Source organism: Diorhabda sublineata, chromosome 9 (genome assembly GCF_026230105.1).
Source record: "Diorhabda sublineata isolate icDioSubl1.1 chromosome 9, icDioSubl1.1, whole genome shotgun sequence".
NCBI classification, from domain to species: Eukaryota; Metazoa; Arthropoda; class Insecta; order Coleoptera; family Chrysomelidae; genus Diorhabda; species Diorhabda sublineata.
This window is the reverse complement of record NC_079482.1, coordinates 22,411,562-22,429,379: the sequence shown is the minus strand read 5'-3', so window position 1 is coordinate 22,429,379 and position 17,818 is coordinate 22,411,562. Positions and strand designations below refer to the sequence as shown.

Genomic DNA, 17,818 nt, shown 5'->3' with positions numbered 1-17,818 from the left:
AATTTGGTAATGTGAAGAAGGTTTCTTATGAAAATAAATTGATAATTTCAATGTCCAATTAGAAAACAAAGATAATACTGGTAAACAGAATTTTCTTGCTGAAACATAAAACTGATGTAGTAGAAGGAACCCATCTTAAAACGAAAATGTTCAGAAAAGTTATATATACAGCACATATAAAATATTTTGAAAATTTTCTTATTTATCCATACTATTTCTATCGGTGAGGTTAATTTATATACATTGTCTTTCTATTTAAACACATAACTAACTTGTATAATAATTAATCCCTCTCTAATACTCAACTTATGATTTCATGCCCAAAAGCAAGAATCTCATTACCAAAAGATATTGCTCTTTTTCCGTTTTGCGAACTTGCGAATAAAATAAAACTTTCTACTCGGGGAGACATTTCAGCAGTAGCTGTCTACGAGAATACACCAAAGGATAGTAACCTAGTCTTTGAATACTGACTTCATTGTTCTGTTTGATCTGAATGCTCTCGTAGTATTAATAAAACACGGATTATTCGTTGTGTTCAAGATGTTATCAAAATAAAAATGCATAGCAGAAATTCGAATTAATATTGATTAGTCACAAAACTGAAATAAAGACAAATTACAATTAAGAATAATGATATTGAAATCTGTATATATCTTATATTAACAATCAAATCAAAGCAATCCTCATTATTCATAACGACAACTTGAATAGTTGCAACAAGAGAATCCAATATTTCCACTGAATCTAAAAATACGAACTCTATTCACATATTTTTCGAGTTAGATAGTTTTCGGTTTTCAGCACATCATTCTCCCGCCGAACAGCCGGAAACCGAATTCGCAGAGAAAATATAGAGTATGTCATGGACGGTCCTTCAAATTCTCGCGATGTAACATGGCGCAGTCGTTTTTTACAAAGATGAAAGCCACCAATTTGCATGAATTTGCAAGTGTAGCACGTGAGGAATCTTCAATTTCTCTTCGGAGATGTTGTAACGTCTCCGAGGGAATGTAGAAGCCGCTTAACAAGAGAATCTGGAGGCCGCAGTCTAGGGACCGTTATTCGTAGGCCATCGAGGATATATATATATATATATATATATATATATATATAAACGTTATTTGCAAATAGAAAGGGAGAGAGGAAAGCAGAATATTTATCTTGTGATTATAACATTTGATATATTTCATAATCTAGAATCACAATGAAGTGAAAATGAATATTTTTGTAGTAGTTCATTCCAATCATTATCAGTAAAGAGTAATACGAGGGCTGCTGGGTATTAGGAACGTGTTGTCATACGAGTGTTATTTGAGTTGTTTAGAGATACTTAAAACATTCATCTTGGTCAAAAAATGGTATCAAATCGCAAACATGTTCTTGTGATGATTTTCTATAACTTTCGACGTGGATTAAACCAACAGAAGTGTGCTGTTTCGACTTTTGGTGATGGTTATCCGAATTCAAACGGGGTCGCTCTTCGTAACAGGATGAATGACTGCTGTTGTACCAGAAAACATAGAGCTGTGCGTAAACTGATATTGCAAGATCGTGATGTTATATACCGTGAGATTGAGGGATACTTGGGCATTAATTTCACTCGCATACATCCAATATTGCATAAACATTTGGCTCTCAAAAAGATTTGTTCGCGTTGATTGCCGCATAATATGAAAATACGTCTATAAGATCGTGACAGGTGAAGAATCATGGATCTATGCATATGAACAAGCGACTGCATGGATCTTTCAAGACACAAATACAACAAAAGCACAAAGCACTTCGAAGCAAATGGTAGCCCGGTTTTTTCGGAATAACTGAACATGCCGCCACCGTTCCATTAGAGCAACGTGGAACGCTCAATTCTGAATTTTTTATCTGTATTTGTTTGCAAAAGGTGTTGAAGAGAATCAGGGAAATCCATCGTAGAATTCGAATCATTCTCCATAACGACCAAGCGCTTACATATCAGCTCAAATGAAGATGTTTTTGAACCGTTCTTGATAAGCACCCAATGATTTTTTCTTATTTCCGTAGATCAATTGCTAAGTAAAGGTTTTCCTGCACCTTTCGAAGCGGTTGACGCGTTCAAATCACATGTTTTTGAGGTACCTCAAAACATAAGTAGCAATCCTTGTTCTAAAGAGTTCTAACAGAACTATTTAATTGTTCACAAATTGACAAGAACCTGTTTCTTTTATTCATTCTGCAGAGACTATACATTCAAGTAGTTCCATAAACATTGAGAAAATCCCTACTTTCTTTGTACAATTCATTTGTTGATTATTAAAGTCCTAAACAGGTTCTCGGTAATTTGACTGATTCATTTTAAAATGTTGAAACTTCTTCTAAGAGCTGAAGATCCAATGCAGAATGAAATGTTGTCAACATATATGAATCAACTTGAAGATACCAGCATAGATTTGTTTATATCTTTCTCTAGTAAAAGATAATTGACGAAATCAACGATGAAGTCGATAATTGACACTAAGTTATTGACATCAAAGCCACTGATCTGGTAATAGATATGCTAATGCAAATAAAATTTCCACAGAAATTGTAACCATGTAACAATAACACTATTATAGAGAGAATAAATCGGCTAAATAAGGTGGATACTTCGAAAGAAAGTACCTATCATATAAATGAAAATAATAGCTAATTAATTGAAATTATCTGATATAAATAATGTCCTTTCTGCTATATCAACTCCTAGGAAGACAAAGGATTGCTAGCTCAATCCTAGAAATTTCCCAACTAAAAAAAATGTGTGAGTGACAGTTTATTGATAAATTTGTCATTTTGTGCGCGATATTCAGATCAATCAAAAATTTTACTTCAATTTTGAGTTGAAAAAATACTCAAACAAATATCCACTTAGCAGTCGTTTAAATATACTAATATATGAAAACTTCAATATCGACTTTCTAGCTTAAACCCTATATTCATAGAAACGTATTAAGGCCGCAAAATTCCGTGATGTTTGTCAAATTTTGCGCGCTCTTTAGAATTTGAAATCAAACCGAGAAATGAAATAATTGAAATATTTCACGCCACAAGTACAAAACAAGTACGGTCAAAATAGATAACAATCGCTTGAACCAAAACAGGGTTGATTGAATAAGAAATATTTGATAAAAATAATTCATAGTCCAAAATATACTAGATATAAAATTGATTTTGAAAAAACTTAAATGCTGATATGTTTGGGTGTAATGGAAGCCATACTGCAGCTTTAGAGGCACTGCTAAACCTTCCTCTCCATCATCTCAAAGTAAGAAAACATTCATTTAGCGGCCACCAAAGGTTATTCCAGACAGAAAAAAATTAATCAGTTACTCTAGAATGGATGATACTAGAAACCATTGATACGCCAAATGCATAGTATGATCGACACATCAAAGTGGTGATTAATGACCACCAAACATCAATAAAGATCTTCCGCATAATTGAAACGTATAAGGATAGTTTGACCTAACGGAAGTAGCTGGATTGGACCTATTAGGACAAAGTCCAAGCTCTTCAAATTACTACAACAATCACTCATTATTTTTCGGGCAGAGTTGCTAGACATGATTATTTGCTTGAATGTTTGGGCAGCAATTTCGTTGAAAGCACTTTAACATTGTCTTTGAAGACTATTGAAAGTAAACAGGAGTTGGCGTGTTATTATAAGCACACTACCTAGGCCACCAGGGTATAACAGACAACGACGGAGCAAACAGTATTGACAAAAAAGTTGTAGCAATATCACATTTTAGACTAGAATAACAACTCATGAGAAGTCATATCAACAACGAACTGAACGGATGGCTAGAAGATCAGATGGAGATTTACTGTAAAAACACTCCGATCCAAAAGATTCACAACCATATTATATAAAAGTCTGATGAATTTCTTGAGAGGTCCAAAAATGACATTGAATTTGTGATCGATATTGTTACAGGTAATTTCCCAGTCAAATACCACCTTAAGACGATAGATATAGTAGAAGACGACTATTTCAGATTCTGTTAATATTTCGTCAAATATCACTTTAAGACGAAGAGCACGGCAGAGATACAACTGAAGATTCTGATAACAAGTCAAAGAGCAGCAGTTACTTTTCGATCGGGTGAACCTAACCTAACAATTCAATCTATCCTAACCTGATTAATTACTAATCATTTCAGTAATTTCTAGAAGGAGAAGAGAGACAGTAAATGTTAACATAATTTTGTGGAAGTCTTTTGAAAATCGATAGAGCAACACAATAAACAGTCGACGAGATAGTCTACTTGATGATTCGTATACTGTTTCCACAAGAGAAATTCTCTCAATTAGACTTGAGTAAATAATAATGCAAAATAGTGTTCCAAGCGACATTTTCATGAATTTTTCTTATAGTATTCAACGTTTCTTTCTCTGAAAACCAGGCTTCTGGTTACATGTTGAGTATTAAAACATTGAGAATTTACAAGAAATTTTATGGTAAGAAAGATGCTGAAAATAACACCTAATGATTGATATTTGAAATGACCTGTAAGATTTTATTTATGGTTGTGGCATTTGTTTAAAAATTTTTTAATCATTTTCCATTGCCAACGCCAATGTGCCTACATAAAGTTGAGATATTCGCTCTTATACCGAATAGAAAGGACCGAGCTTCATTTCCTCCCATAAGTACAGGGAATGACATCGAATCTCTTTTATGGCCGGAGAAATTGGGGCAAAGCTCGAAAATATACCCAGCAAAAAGGAAGCTGCGAAATCACATACAAAATACAAATCCCGCAATAAAAAGATTGCCTTTGAAATGGTCTACTTAGACGACATTATTTACATATGAAATTTCAACATTCGTATTTCATAAAGCGTTTGAATGGGTTTGTTTGCTAATTCACTCAGTTTTTCCATAATGAAAACAGTAATAGTACGTACCAATAATGAGGAGAGATTATTTTGTATAATCTTCCCTTTGATGGATTCAACATTTTTTTTAATGTACATGGAGCATTAAGGGAATCATTAAAAGCACTGAAAGAGGATTTACGGTGAATTATGTGCAAAATTTATATTGAGGCACTTAAAGGTATTTAGGGAGTAAATTTGCCAATTCAGTGAAAATAATCATTCGGTATTTCCCCTAAACAGGTGAAATGAATTTTGAAATAAACTGACAGAAAATGCAGTACTAAGTAGCTTTAATACTAAATTTTTCAAATGATTTTGGATTATGAATTATTTTATATATAAGGGACAGTTTTGTTTTGTGCTATAATCTCCAGCATATTATTCTTATTATAAATTCCCATGAAAATGTCATTATTCTAAACATATCACAACTTACATCGGATTAATAATATCATAATGAAACCTTCCAAAGAAACACTTGTCCGCTGTTCTTTTGAATAACTACGCAAAGTGAATAATGGCATAGTGTCTGTGGACGAGTTTGTAAAGGCTTTAGTTCTATCCAGGAAATTATATCCATACAAAACCGAAGCATTGTCGTGCTTATCAGTAAATTCATTCTAAACGTCGACGGCGTGTATTCAAAAAAGTATTTCCGTTGCTAGTCACAATGCAGTAGAGAAAAGAGAATAAATGGGCGTTAGCTCTGTTTAATACACTTTACTTCCAGAACTTGTCAGGTATTTTACTAGAAAAAACGTAAATTATAGGGTGTTATACAAATCAGTATACTCTACATAAATTAACATCATTATTTTCGGGTTATTACGATTTATTTTTTACATTTTCATTCAATAGAATGAAGTTATTGTTTACATCATATCACATATTAAGCACTCGGGTAGAGTCAGTCATCTCTTCATATTCTATGTATACTTTTTTTACGAGTTTTCACAATTGAACACAATCTTATATATACTTGTATGGGTTGAAATGACTGGAGTTCCATGTTCGTAGAACTGCACAGGAATATATTTCGATTTGATGATGTAGATTTCCTTACACAATGATTTATTGGAGCTAAAGAAGGAAATGATGTGGATAATGGCGATGAATTTGACTTTTTAGAAAGGCAAGGTGAAATTTGATATGTACATGAAACAAGCTTTGACAGAAATCTTGTACCAAATTATAAAGAAAATTGAGGTGATGATTTGAATCGAAATAATTCTCTATTTCGGTTACCAGACATTCTGTTGGTATACCAAGATATGATATCTTACGACAAAACAAAAAAAAATATAATTCTGAAATTGCTAAGCCTGAAAGACAATGCTTAGAGATCTTGTAATGTAATAAATTTCTTTGTCTTACACCAAGACTCTTGCAAGGTTTGCACTTTTTTAGATGGCAATTTATTGAAGGAAATTTGAAAATAAATGAAGTAAGCGTATAAAGAGATGAGGAATGAAGTGTTGTTGATATGAGTACAAATAAACATTTAATAATTACATAAAATCCCAGTTTTTATAATGATAAAATGATGCCTCCATTTATAAACTTTTGAAGAAAGTGTTAAATACGAGGTCTTGCTATTAAATAGAAAGAATGGATACGAAAAAGGGTTTTATCATGAAAATTATTCTACATTCGAATGTTGCCCTCCCCTGGTGACACACCTTTTACTTCTTTAATCAATGCCTTTAGGATTTCTGCCGTTTTTTCTTTTCTGCTTCCATCTACTCAAATCAGGTCCCTTTCAACGTAGATCTTTCTCTAACCGTTCTAACCTTTCAAGGAAATCTGAGCAGACCCGTTGAAGCGAGAGCTTTTGGTCAACAGTCAAATTTTTTGGCACCAACTTCGCACAGACTTTTGTCATATGTAATTCCTCGTGTAAAATTTCTATAAACCGTTTCTTTATCGATGTTTAGAGCCTCGGCAATCATTTGGATGCACGATCTGCGCATGATCAATTTGGTTGATTTGGGTCATTGTTTCCAGAGTTGAAACAGTCACGGGGCGACCTGAGCGCTGGTCATTTCCAGTGCACTCTCAGCCTTCACTAAAGCACTTACACCGCTCAAAAACACGCGTACGAGATAGAGAATTGTCCCCATAGGTCCTCCGCAACAATTTATAGCACTCAGTCGGAGTTTTTTTCGATTTAACGAGAAATTTGAGATTGATACGTTGCTCCTGCTCCCGCATTACTCGTATTTTACCCCATCCATCTAGGGTGCCCTTAATTACCATACCTTGTATTTCGTCTCTTGGAATGAATTGAAATTCTGCGTACTCGAATTCCCTAATCGGTCATCATCATCATCTAGCAGCCTATTTCGTCCACTGTTAGACATTAGCTTCTCTTGACCTCGACCATTTTACTCATTAGTGGTATCTTGGATCCAGTCGAAAGATATTCTCTTCAAATCGTTCGTCCATCACGTTAGCGGTCGTCTCTTGTTTCTGTATCCTCCAACTAAGGAATGCCATTTTAGTATTCTTTTCGTCCATCTATTATCTGACAATATAGTGACATTGCCAGCCCAGTTTCATCTTAAATCAGTGACTCTTTCAATCACATCCGTAATTTTTGATCTTTCACGCAGAATTAGTATATTCCATTATTTTAGTTTTAATATCAATTATTTCGAAAAAATTGAAATATTTTCGACAAAATTAGGTCATGATATAGTCATACTCCTCAGTCTATTTTATGATTCCCGATAGAATAAATTATTTGAATATTTGTAAATTATAAACATTAAATCGCCTCTGTTTTTGTTTCAGGTGAATTCCTTGCATCCAGACGGCGGTACAAGGAGGCGGCGAACATGTACGAAAAAGCCGCCGAATTACGCCCAGAGGATTACGAGTTAGCTGTGGCTGCTGCGACAGCAATGCGACAAGCTGTCCGGTATCAAGACGCTGAAAGATGGTATAGAAAAGCTGTCTCCATCAACCCAACGGTAAGAGTGGAACGGATTTCACACCTGTTTGACGACAGATTTATAATACTTAAAACTGTAACGTGAAAATAGTATTAGCCACGAACATAAGTATAAATAACTGAAATACTTTCTCAAGGATTCTTAAAATAAATCACATTTTGGTCACGTTATAAGTGATATAGTTAGATACTAGCAATCGTAGCATTTTGAATATAATAATAAGTAATGATAATAAACTTCGATTATAAAATGTTTCTAGGAAAGTTTATAGAAATACAAAACTTTTTAATACGATTTTATTAACGTGTATTTACAAAATATATTTATTTGATTTTTCCGCATTTTAAAACTATGGATTATTGAAATTCCGCAAACGTCTTGCGGACCTATTGCAAAGGTCATCCTACCTATTTAAAAGTTGAATCACCATAATATGTGATTGAGAAATTAAAAGAATTTACTTTGGACTTCGTTGGAATAGAAGGAGCCTTTCAATAACAATAGATTCGTTAATGGATGCACTTTAAAATCTACAAGGGAATTCTACAGTAACAAACTGGATCATAGCAGTGCGAGAAACCAAAATAATAATTGCAGAAATTAGAGGACACAAGACTTGGAGCAGAACTATTAGAGGAATGATACAAAAGAAGTTATGTCACAATAAAAATTTTCTCCAGTATTTGAGAATCAGTAGGCGGGCATAGAAATATTGATTGAATTCCATAATTTGGAAACATTTTCAAAAAAATACATTGATTCCAAATAAAAGATGAGGTATGCTCCATTATGGGATACCAAATAACCATTCCGACTTTGCATGTTTAATTCAAAAATAAATTTCATCGAATGCTAATTGGAAATAAGCCCATCAACACGAAGGGAAATTAATAATGATTCAAAAGTGCTTGTTTTAAGTTTCATTTCCACATGGAGTAATTTGATTTAAACCTTTTAAGTGTAGTTCGAGTATCCTTTTTGTTAAAATAAATACTGATTTCCGTGCTATTTGTCAAAATTGAAATATGAGTACCGTTATTTGGTTTCAAACGAGGATATTGAACGAATCAAATGCACCGCAATTGGAGTATTGTCTGCACGCTAAGGGATGATTAAAATTCACACCACATAACACAGTTCAGTTAATTTGATAGTTAGATGGTTGAATCAAATGTTCATTATTAATATTGAACCTAATATTCCACATTATGTACGGATTAGGGTGACATGATACGAGTTAATCCATTGATTTCGAATATTATATATCTTGGTGTGGAAATCAATCTCTTTTTAATGCCATTTGGTCCATTATCCCATGAACATATTCATAATGATTCCTGAAAAATCTTCATGTCCTCTCAGTTTGTTGTTACTGATTGTTTGTTTGTTTGTTTGTTTGTTTAGATTAAATTTTCTATTCAAATTTTTACTAATGTACAATGAATTTATTGAATTGAAATTTCTTGTACTTTTGCATCCGTTGTAGTAGCTGTCTAAAATTTCTTGGACAGAAGGTCCTAGCTATGATTGAAACGTTTATTAAAGTATTATTTCAGTATGTGTTCAACTGCAAGTACTTTATTGCAGTGCTGACATTTGGGAGAGTCAGAAGCGGCCATTAAATATCCGAAAGTCAGTTTACTATACCCAATATATCTGCGAACAACATATTTCTACTACTTATGGTAGGTCTCTGAAGTCAACAGACCGTTAAATTCCATAAAACGTAGTGTTTCCACAGTGATTTGCTTATCAGTCGCGTATGAATCAACTTATTCCAGTTATTGTCAATCTCCATAGATATTAGCTGTGTAAGCTTTTTTAGCATTTGTAGTTTGAACCGTAAATTGTTTCTCATGTATTCTGGTGTGAGACAATACCCAAATTGAATTGATAGTAATACCATATCTCGCTTGATAGACGGTCAATAGAATCATGAATATCCTGAATCATGTACTTGTACAAATTAGATTGAGTAGACGCTTAAAATAGATGGTTGATGATGTTTCATTATTTGATGGTATTTGGCTACGACTCAACTCACGCCGGTTTCAGATTAAGATGTATTAGTATAGAGAATCTCATTATAATGAGTGAAATTAATGATATCTAGAATTTATTTAGATGAGTTTGGATTTCTGGACGAAGATAGGAATGGGAGTTGTTTTAGATTAGGTTCCTGGTGGCAATAGGATTGATGAAAGTGATTGGCAGAAATACTAAAGTCGAATAAACGGTCTATCAGACTATTTTCAGGCTACAAGACCTTTTTCACCGTGTGGTATAAATAGTAGTTGTCTTCTCAGCTATAGGAGAAGTTCATTTGATTTACGATAGATGTTTAGAGCAGAATTATATCTGAAAACTTCAAGGATATTCCTAGAGCAATATTGTGAATAGAATTGAGAGTTTTTAAAGAGGATTTGCTTGTTAACACGTCTATGAAACTTCCATAATATAGTTTGGAACGAAGAAGAGATTTCATATATCTGTAGTAGAGTTTTTTCATTAGTTCCTTCTTTGAAGGTGAGACATAATCGTTAAAAAGTTCGATAAAATGAGAAAAATAGAAAATTGTCTTGTATCTGAAAACTATATTATCGAGAAACTAATCACTACCAACTAACTCAACATAGCGTCTACGAATCACAACAGGATCTCCAAGTTAACGCTCTCCCTGGTTTGACGCTAAAGTTGAGGTATCGCGGTATGCTCAAGTCTTTTCGAGGAGTATCAGTGAAGAAATACTCGAGGGGTCAAAATGATGATGACTAAAACGCTGAAACCAGTAGAATAGATATCATTGGCCTCCTAGATTGGTAATTAAAAAAAAAGGCAGCTATAATAAACGGGTTTAATTCTACGGGTAGTATTCACTATAAAGAGAGTAGCCAAGTACAACAAAGCTTTCGGAACATCAAAGTTGTACGATCCTCAGATTTAATGTTAGCAAACTATACCGCATATGCATTTATCTTAGTCTTGGGTAAAAATTTTCCAAATCGCTTCCGCACTTGGATAGCTGAAGGTACCAATACAATCACGTGAAAATTCAGCTCCAACTGCAGTTTTAAAGATTCTGCTCCTCTAGTAGCAGTTTCCTTACCTTCAGTAAGATTAGTTTGATGAATTTCAAAACACGACCACTACTGAGACGTGAAAATTCAGATTCCTCAGTAACAGTTTCCTTATTATACAGAATTCACAAGCTCGGCGACTGAGTAGAAAAAATCCATGTATAAAAATTACGAACTCACCATGGATATTTCGTCCGCTACTCTTAGACACAACAACTGACATACCTTTCACTATTCAGTGACTTATATCGGCTTATCCTATCACCAGTCGACATGGACTTGCGCAAACAACTCTTTAATGAAGAACTTGTTCTGGTTTGGATCTTGACTTCGCCATAGGTCATAAGGTGAATTGGCTGGTGGCTCATCAAGAACTGCTTCTGCTCTACGGATTATTAAGACTGGTATTTTCCTGCTTACAATTCGCTTGACCTGAGGAGATTCAGATTTTCTGGAAAAATGAATCTATCATCAACGGTGTTATTCGTTTCTTGGTTACGCTTCTGGCTTCAATGAAGATGACTTTCCTTGTCGGCTCGGTGCCATCTATTTTATGGCTGTAGTTATTTCCCTTCCTCTAGCGTATAATTTTCGTAAAATGGTAAATAATGAAAAAACACTCGATAGAAACGGTCTTTGTAAAACCTGTTTTTGTCTCGATAAAATCTCAATTGATAAGTCACTTGCTCAATTTCGTACCTATGTAAAATCTTGAAGCTCTACTTCATGTTGCTGAACTAAGTCTTCAAGTTCATAATGACGATTTGATCCCCCATTTGTTATTCCCTCTGACTTGTTCCCCAATTTTATTTGAATGACAATTTAATACTATCCCATATAACTTCTCTCAACGATGTTCGTATCGTGCCAATGTCGATTTTCGATAGATTTTAGCTTTTCCTTTCTGCTATCGCTAATATTAGATTCTGTTCGATATCGAAAGGAGTAATAAATCTTCTTAATTAGTTTGAATAACCCAGTACGCCTTTTAGATAGTGCGAATAGTAAATCCTGTTCGAAATCGCAAGGCATCTCTTTGGATTAATAAATTTTCTTAATTAGTTTGAATAATCTCGTACGCTCCGATTTCTTTAAGATTATATCCCCCAAAGTTTTGTGAAAATTCCCTATATAAGAATATTATCTATCAATCGATCGCAAGCTATTATTTCCGTATAATGTTAAGATTCCTCTTCAATTATTATTTAGAAGTTCGTTGTTGAAAAAACTGGTTGATTTGTAAGTTATTAAACAACAAAATTCATCGAGTCCATTGAGAAATGAACAGACAAGGTGAATCATGGGGAATTCCACATTCTTTCACCATATGTAGAGCCGTTCAGGTGGGATTTCATAGGGGTACTAAAAAATGTCAACTTCTTTATTAATTCACAAGGTGATTTGTAGAATTTATTTGCATTCGCTTGAAATCCCATAAACTTTGTAGCTTGGAACTTGGGACCGACTTTGGAAATATATTACACCGTGTATAACTATTGTGACGTATCACAGATATTAATTTGAAGAAATTTTACTATCACTTTGTATTATCTCTAATGTGTGTTGATTGTAAATACTGAACACACTGTTCACTACAACTACACCAACACTCACTGCATTCCAATAACCAAGTTATCATCTTCAGAGACAGAAGGTAAATTAAAACCTATTAAATTTTCCCAACAATAAACCTTTTCCCGCAAAAAAATTCCAGTGGGAAAACCTTGTCGAGAATCTTATTTCAATGCTTTCAAATGCAACCAGCAATTTATTATTGTATACATTTTTTATCAACTTCACATTTGATATCTATGTTTCTTTAAACTGGACATTAACAGATCTCTTAGTCTGTCCAATATATTTTCCGTCACAATCACGATAGCTAATTTTATATACACCACTCTTTTCCAAATTTGGTATTTTGGTTATTCTAAGGATGAATTAATAAAGAAGAAGAGTTGATACTATTCAGTAGCCACATTATATCATTCCCGAGGGGCTCTACATAAGATAAAAGTTTGTAAAGATAAATGTAAAGTTCCTTATGGCTGTTATAATTATTTTTTATTTGATTACCAGCTAACCAACGACATCTAATACTGATACTTCAAGTGAAGTAACACAATCTGTCCTGAACTAAACAACGAAATCGGAATTTCAACAATGGAAGCCGAGAACGGCTTCCGTCGGTTTCAACAACGCCGTGATCACGTTGCCGTCTCTGAATGTTGAGGTTAGCAAAATCTAATCGAATCGATCAATAAACCAACATACAAACACCGTTGGTTTCAGATTGTGAACTATGTCTAGGGGAAACAGTTCTAAAATAACAAATTCTATTTACGAAATTAATTTTCTATATTACTAAAAGTTTAAGGAATGTGAGTCACTAAGGAATCATGGAAATTTTTCACAGCTCGAAATTTCTGTCGCTTCTCCTTCCCATTTTCCTTCGTTTGTCTAATTCGAAACTCCATTTAATTATATTAAATGCTTTTATTATCTGTTTTGCCTTCTTTTTCCTCGATCTTATTTCGGCGCCATCCGTCTCTTTCTTATTATAATTCACGGTCTCTTCACCATTTCAGAGATAATTTTGATTTGAATACTTCATATTCAGTTTTCTCGCCATGTATTCAAGACCCTTCGTTTGCATATATTACGTGATCATCAGCGAATTTTAAAGTGTTAAGCAAGTATCGTCATCCTCTGATTTTTCTGTTCCACTGAGAGAGTGCTTTTGCCACATATGTATTAAAAAGCGTCTCAGGAGAGACTCAGGATGCTTGTTGTAAACCCTTGTCAAATCTGAATGGCTCTGTTAATAGAAGCAGCTTCGGATGAAATGGAGAGCATCTCTATGGAGACTGGAAATTTAAACAATTTAAACGGTCCTAAATGAAGATAATACTGCAAGATACAAGGGATAAGAGAAAAGAGAAAATTAGGAAAGTAGAGGAAGCTAAAAGAGAAATAGAAGATCTAACAGAAGAAATGGAAAAGTCCACTAACCGGGAAGGACATCAAAATATGTCATGATAGGAGGAAAAGGATAGATTGGACATAGCAGAAGTAAGGACATAGAAGAAGTAATGAAAATATAAGTGTCCCTACTGGCAGGAAAGGAGATAGAGCGAAAATAAACACGAAATCTGGAAATAGATAATTGCCGGATTGGAATAGAAAAAGCCTACTAATTAAATTGGAACAAGGGAGGAAATAATCAGAAATATTGAGCGATTGAAAAAGAAAGTTTATCTTAAAGATATAGGTATCAAAGTGAAGAAGGTAGGAATTGGTTAAAAATAGTAACGTACTACTTATGTTTGAAGGGAGAAGAAACAGAACGACCATGCAAAAGGTAAAAATCTCGAAAGAGTTGCCAAAGAGTTCAAACGTCAATAAATAGTGGTAAAATGATTAGAAGCAGCTCTCAGAATCGCTCCGATTCAACCTCCATGGCCCCTATTCTAAACCGAAAATCAAAATTGCTATCTGGCTCACCAGGTTTAGATAAAAGCTAAGTGCTTTGTCCTTTGGCCCACTAGATCACCTCAGAACATTGTGGCAATGTCCTTAACTGCAATTATTGGTACCTGATTCTCTGAGGAAATTGAATGTGAATTTGAGCCGATGCTGGATGAGTTGGACTCACTTCCTCATCTCGAGCAGTGTGGGGATTTACAATAGCCTGCCCTATCTCTCGATTCATTCCCTTGTTCAGGATTCAAAGAACAACATCCAGGAAGATATAACTAAAATATCGTCTACTATGCTTGTAAGACGCATGAAAATTTTGTTAGCACTGCTTCATGATCGGAGAGACCTGAATTATTACAGTACAGTCGGTGGATTCTAAATAATACGATGACGCGATATAGTCTATAGTACTAGAACTGGTCTAAGCTATTCTTAACCAATAAACAGCTGTAATAATCAATATCAAAATTGCCTCAAGGAATTAGTTTGCTTTTTAGAAGTAGTTACTCTAGTCAGGTGTTCTGTAAATACAAACATTTTAGAGGTCATAAGTTTTGTGGTAGACGATAGAAAATTCGAATACTTTCTCAGATATTATATCATTGAAATGTGCTATATCGGAATAGTCGTTGTTAAGGGACATGATCATAGTACCTCCACAAATTACTTATCTATTATCTATTAAATCTAGCAACTGTGGTATTGTTTTTAACAAGAACAGGCTCATTATTATTCAACCAATATTTAGTGACGGCAACAATTTCTGGAAAGTTAAGCTCCTCTTGTTAATTGGGGAATTGAGTATTGATAAGAAACAGGCCGAGCAAAGGACGTCGTCTACATGATTTGCTCATCAAAAGTATTTAAAACTTCAGATATGAACTTGTAAAACGTTGTAAAAACCTAAATATAATTTTCTTTATAAACTGAATCAAAGCGATAACATTTTGTGTAGGTGAGCCAGATTGATTCCAATTCCATAAAATATTATTCTCAAGTTCTTTCTAAACTCTAATTTATTTTCCAGAATATTTTTTTATGTGTTGAAACTCAATTCATTCAAGAAATATGCCGTTAATTGTTTTATGTCAATTTACTCTCCGACTAATCGATATTAATTCTGTTTCAGGACGCAAGGAGCCACACAAATTTGGGGGCGATTTTGCACCTGAACGGCAAATATCGGGAGGCAGCAGATTCCTATAGGGAGTCTCTCCGGTTACAGCCTAACGATGTCACTACTTTAGCCAATCTCCATAAATTGCACACCGTCATGACTTGACATTAATATATTGTTTGATATCGGAAAAGGTAATATAAAAACTATTAAAACTGTTATTAAAGCCGATTTTCATAATGATGGTGTGCCTTTGAATGGATTAACTTACGCAGATATAAGTTGGATATCAAAGAGAAGCTGATAAAAAATTCTAATACATTTTGCCAGAAATTTCCTTACACAAAATATTTCCAATAATATGCACACAATAGAACATATTCGTTGCATTAAATATTATGGTAAATATGAGTTTTATTATACGGTTTACCCCATCTATATTCAACATGTCGTGATTGTAAATATATTGTGAAACATTTTGAATTTAGCGACAATAAGATTCGGAACAAATCATAATTCATTTGACAAAAAGTTTTCTTCTAGATCGTAAGTTATTTCATCAACAAGAAGATGTTATGTCTGTTGTTTTATCAGAAGAATTGAGGAATTAAGACGTAATGTCTAATTTCTTACATTATTAACCTTCTGTTATGAACAAAATGTAAATCTCGAGTTCAATCTGCATTGAAGGCAGTAGTAGATTCACCATGTTTGATTATGTCTAAGAAATAAAAAGTATTTTACTTTGGAATTCGATTTCAATACCGTCACGTCAGCACAGTCGCAGTGTTTGGTATTTGTTCTTGAATACAAAAAAATTTGATTCATGGAAGATTTGAAAGCAAAATGAAATGGTTTCTTTTCATGTATGTTCAGATGATTGTCTTCCAACGACTAAGTCTTATCATGGACTTTTTATTGAGAAAAGTATGAATAGACCAATTCACCAACGTTTCATTGGCGGATTATGCTGTGAATCGAGAAATATAGCTGTGATGTAGATCATATATTAGGTTAATTACGTATGAGAAAGATAATTGAACCATAAAGTTTGTCGGGATAACTGGAAAGTGAGCAAAACGACATTCTTTCACTTATATCGGTACGAAGGTTTACAAAGGGAAAGTTTTGGAAACATTTTTTCCTTACGCAATTGAATTTATCACTATTTTGAAATGGGTATATTACCATGGAACCCCAAATGATAGATTGTAGCCTTTCTATGTTATATTATTGACGTTTGGAGTTCACGAGGTGAAAATAACTGATAAGATGAATAGAAAAATTTCATTTGAGGATTAGGGAAAAATTTATCACAAGGAAATACATAATAGTTGCCAATTTTCCTGACTAAGATGAAAATTACAGATAATCAAACTTAATTCTAACAATTAGTAGAGTAGATTATTCAAGTGCATATAAAGTTAACATCGAAATTAAAATTCCTTCCAGTATGAGTCAGCACGAACGAGATTAATATCATTGGATAGATTTTTTCAGTAATATTGAGAAGAGTAGTCCCTTCGCCACAAAAAATGAAATACGAAACACAGCTGATAAATACTACGTTCCACATATTTTAAAGTTTCTTCATATTCCCTTAAGATATCACATGATTTTGGACAACAGTTCGGACATGTTTACATTTTTTCGTATTAACGCCGCTTGGTATGATACAAGACAACGTGCAAGAGATTTCGCGCAATTTCTTGAAAGATCCAAATATTGCATAGTTAAATATTGTACGTTACTTGACGCAAGTCTCTGGCCAACGCATCATTGTTACCACTAATCCAAATTCCATAAATAATATCCTAACCTCAAATTTTATTCCATATTTTATGGTCGGTTTAAAAATAAAAATAACAAAGCTAGGTAAAGTAATCAAGAAAAAGTAGTCAGCTGCTGCCTAGCGTTTGGAGTGTGATGAACAGCCCTGGTCAGATAGAACAAGGGTTCAGCTACAGAACGAAAAAACATACGAAATTATATTTAAGAATGGGCGAAGAAACATTTGAGGAAAATAAAACACTAAGAAATCCTTGGCGAGAAACAAAGTATTAGCAGATCAGAAACTCATTTCTGCCTACAATAAGAATTACACCAAACCGATAATGTCGCAAGTGCAAGATCTTGCATGAAACAATCAATTGAACTTCATCTGCGCATGCCTTTGATCAGGAAATATTGCGTCCTGAATTGCATTGCACATTGTCCAGCATCATGTCAAGCGGTTTTTATATTCACTCTTCAGTTCTTGCCAAATGGTGAACAAACTCTCGCGGTTCAAAGAA

The 17,818-nt window shown here is 33.9% G+C and overlaps 1 protein-coding gene across 1 annotated transcript in view; it reads left to right on the top strand.

The window, feature by feature from the left end:
* LOC130448910 (protein O-mannosyl-transferase TMTC2-like) overlaps positions 1-17,220 on the top strand; it is a 289,690-nt gene extending 272,470 nt beyond the window's left edge. The window contains exons 9-10 of the mRNA XM_056786514.1: positions 7,690-7,868; positions 15,537-17,220. Coding sequence (XP_056642492.1) covers positions 7,690-7,868; positions 15,537-15,689 — 332 coding nt within the window. The 3' untranslated portion in view covers positions 15,690-17,220. The remainder of the gene's footprint in view (positions 1-7,689; positions 7,869-15,536) is intronic.
* The last annotated feature ends 598 nt before the right edge of the window (positions 17,221-17,818 follow it).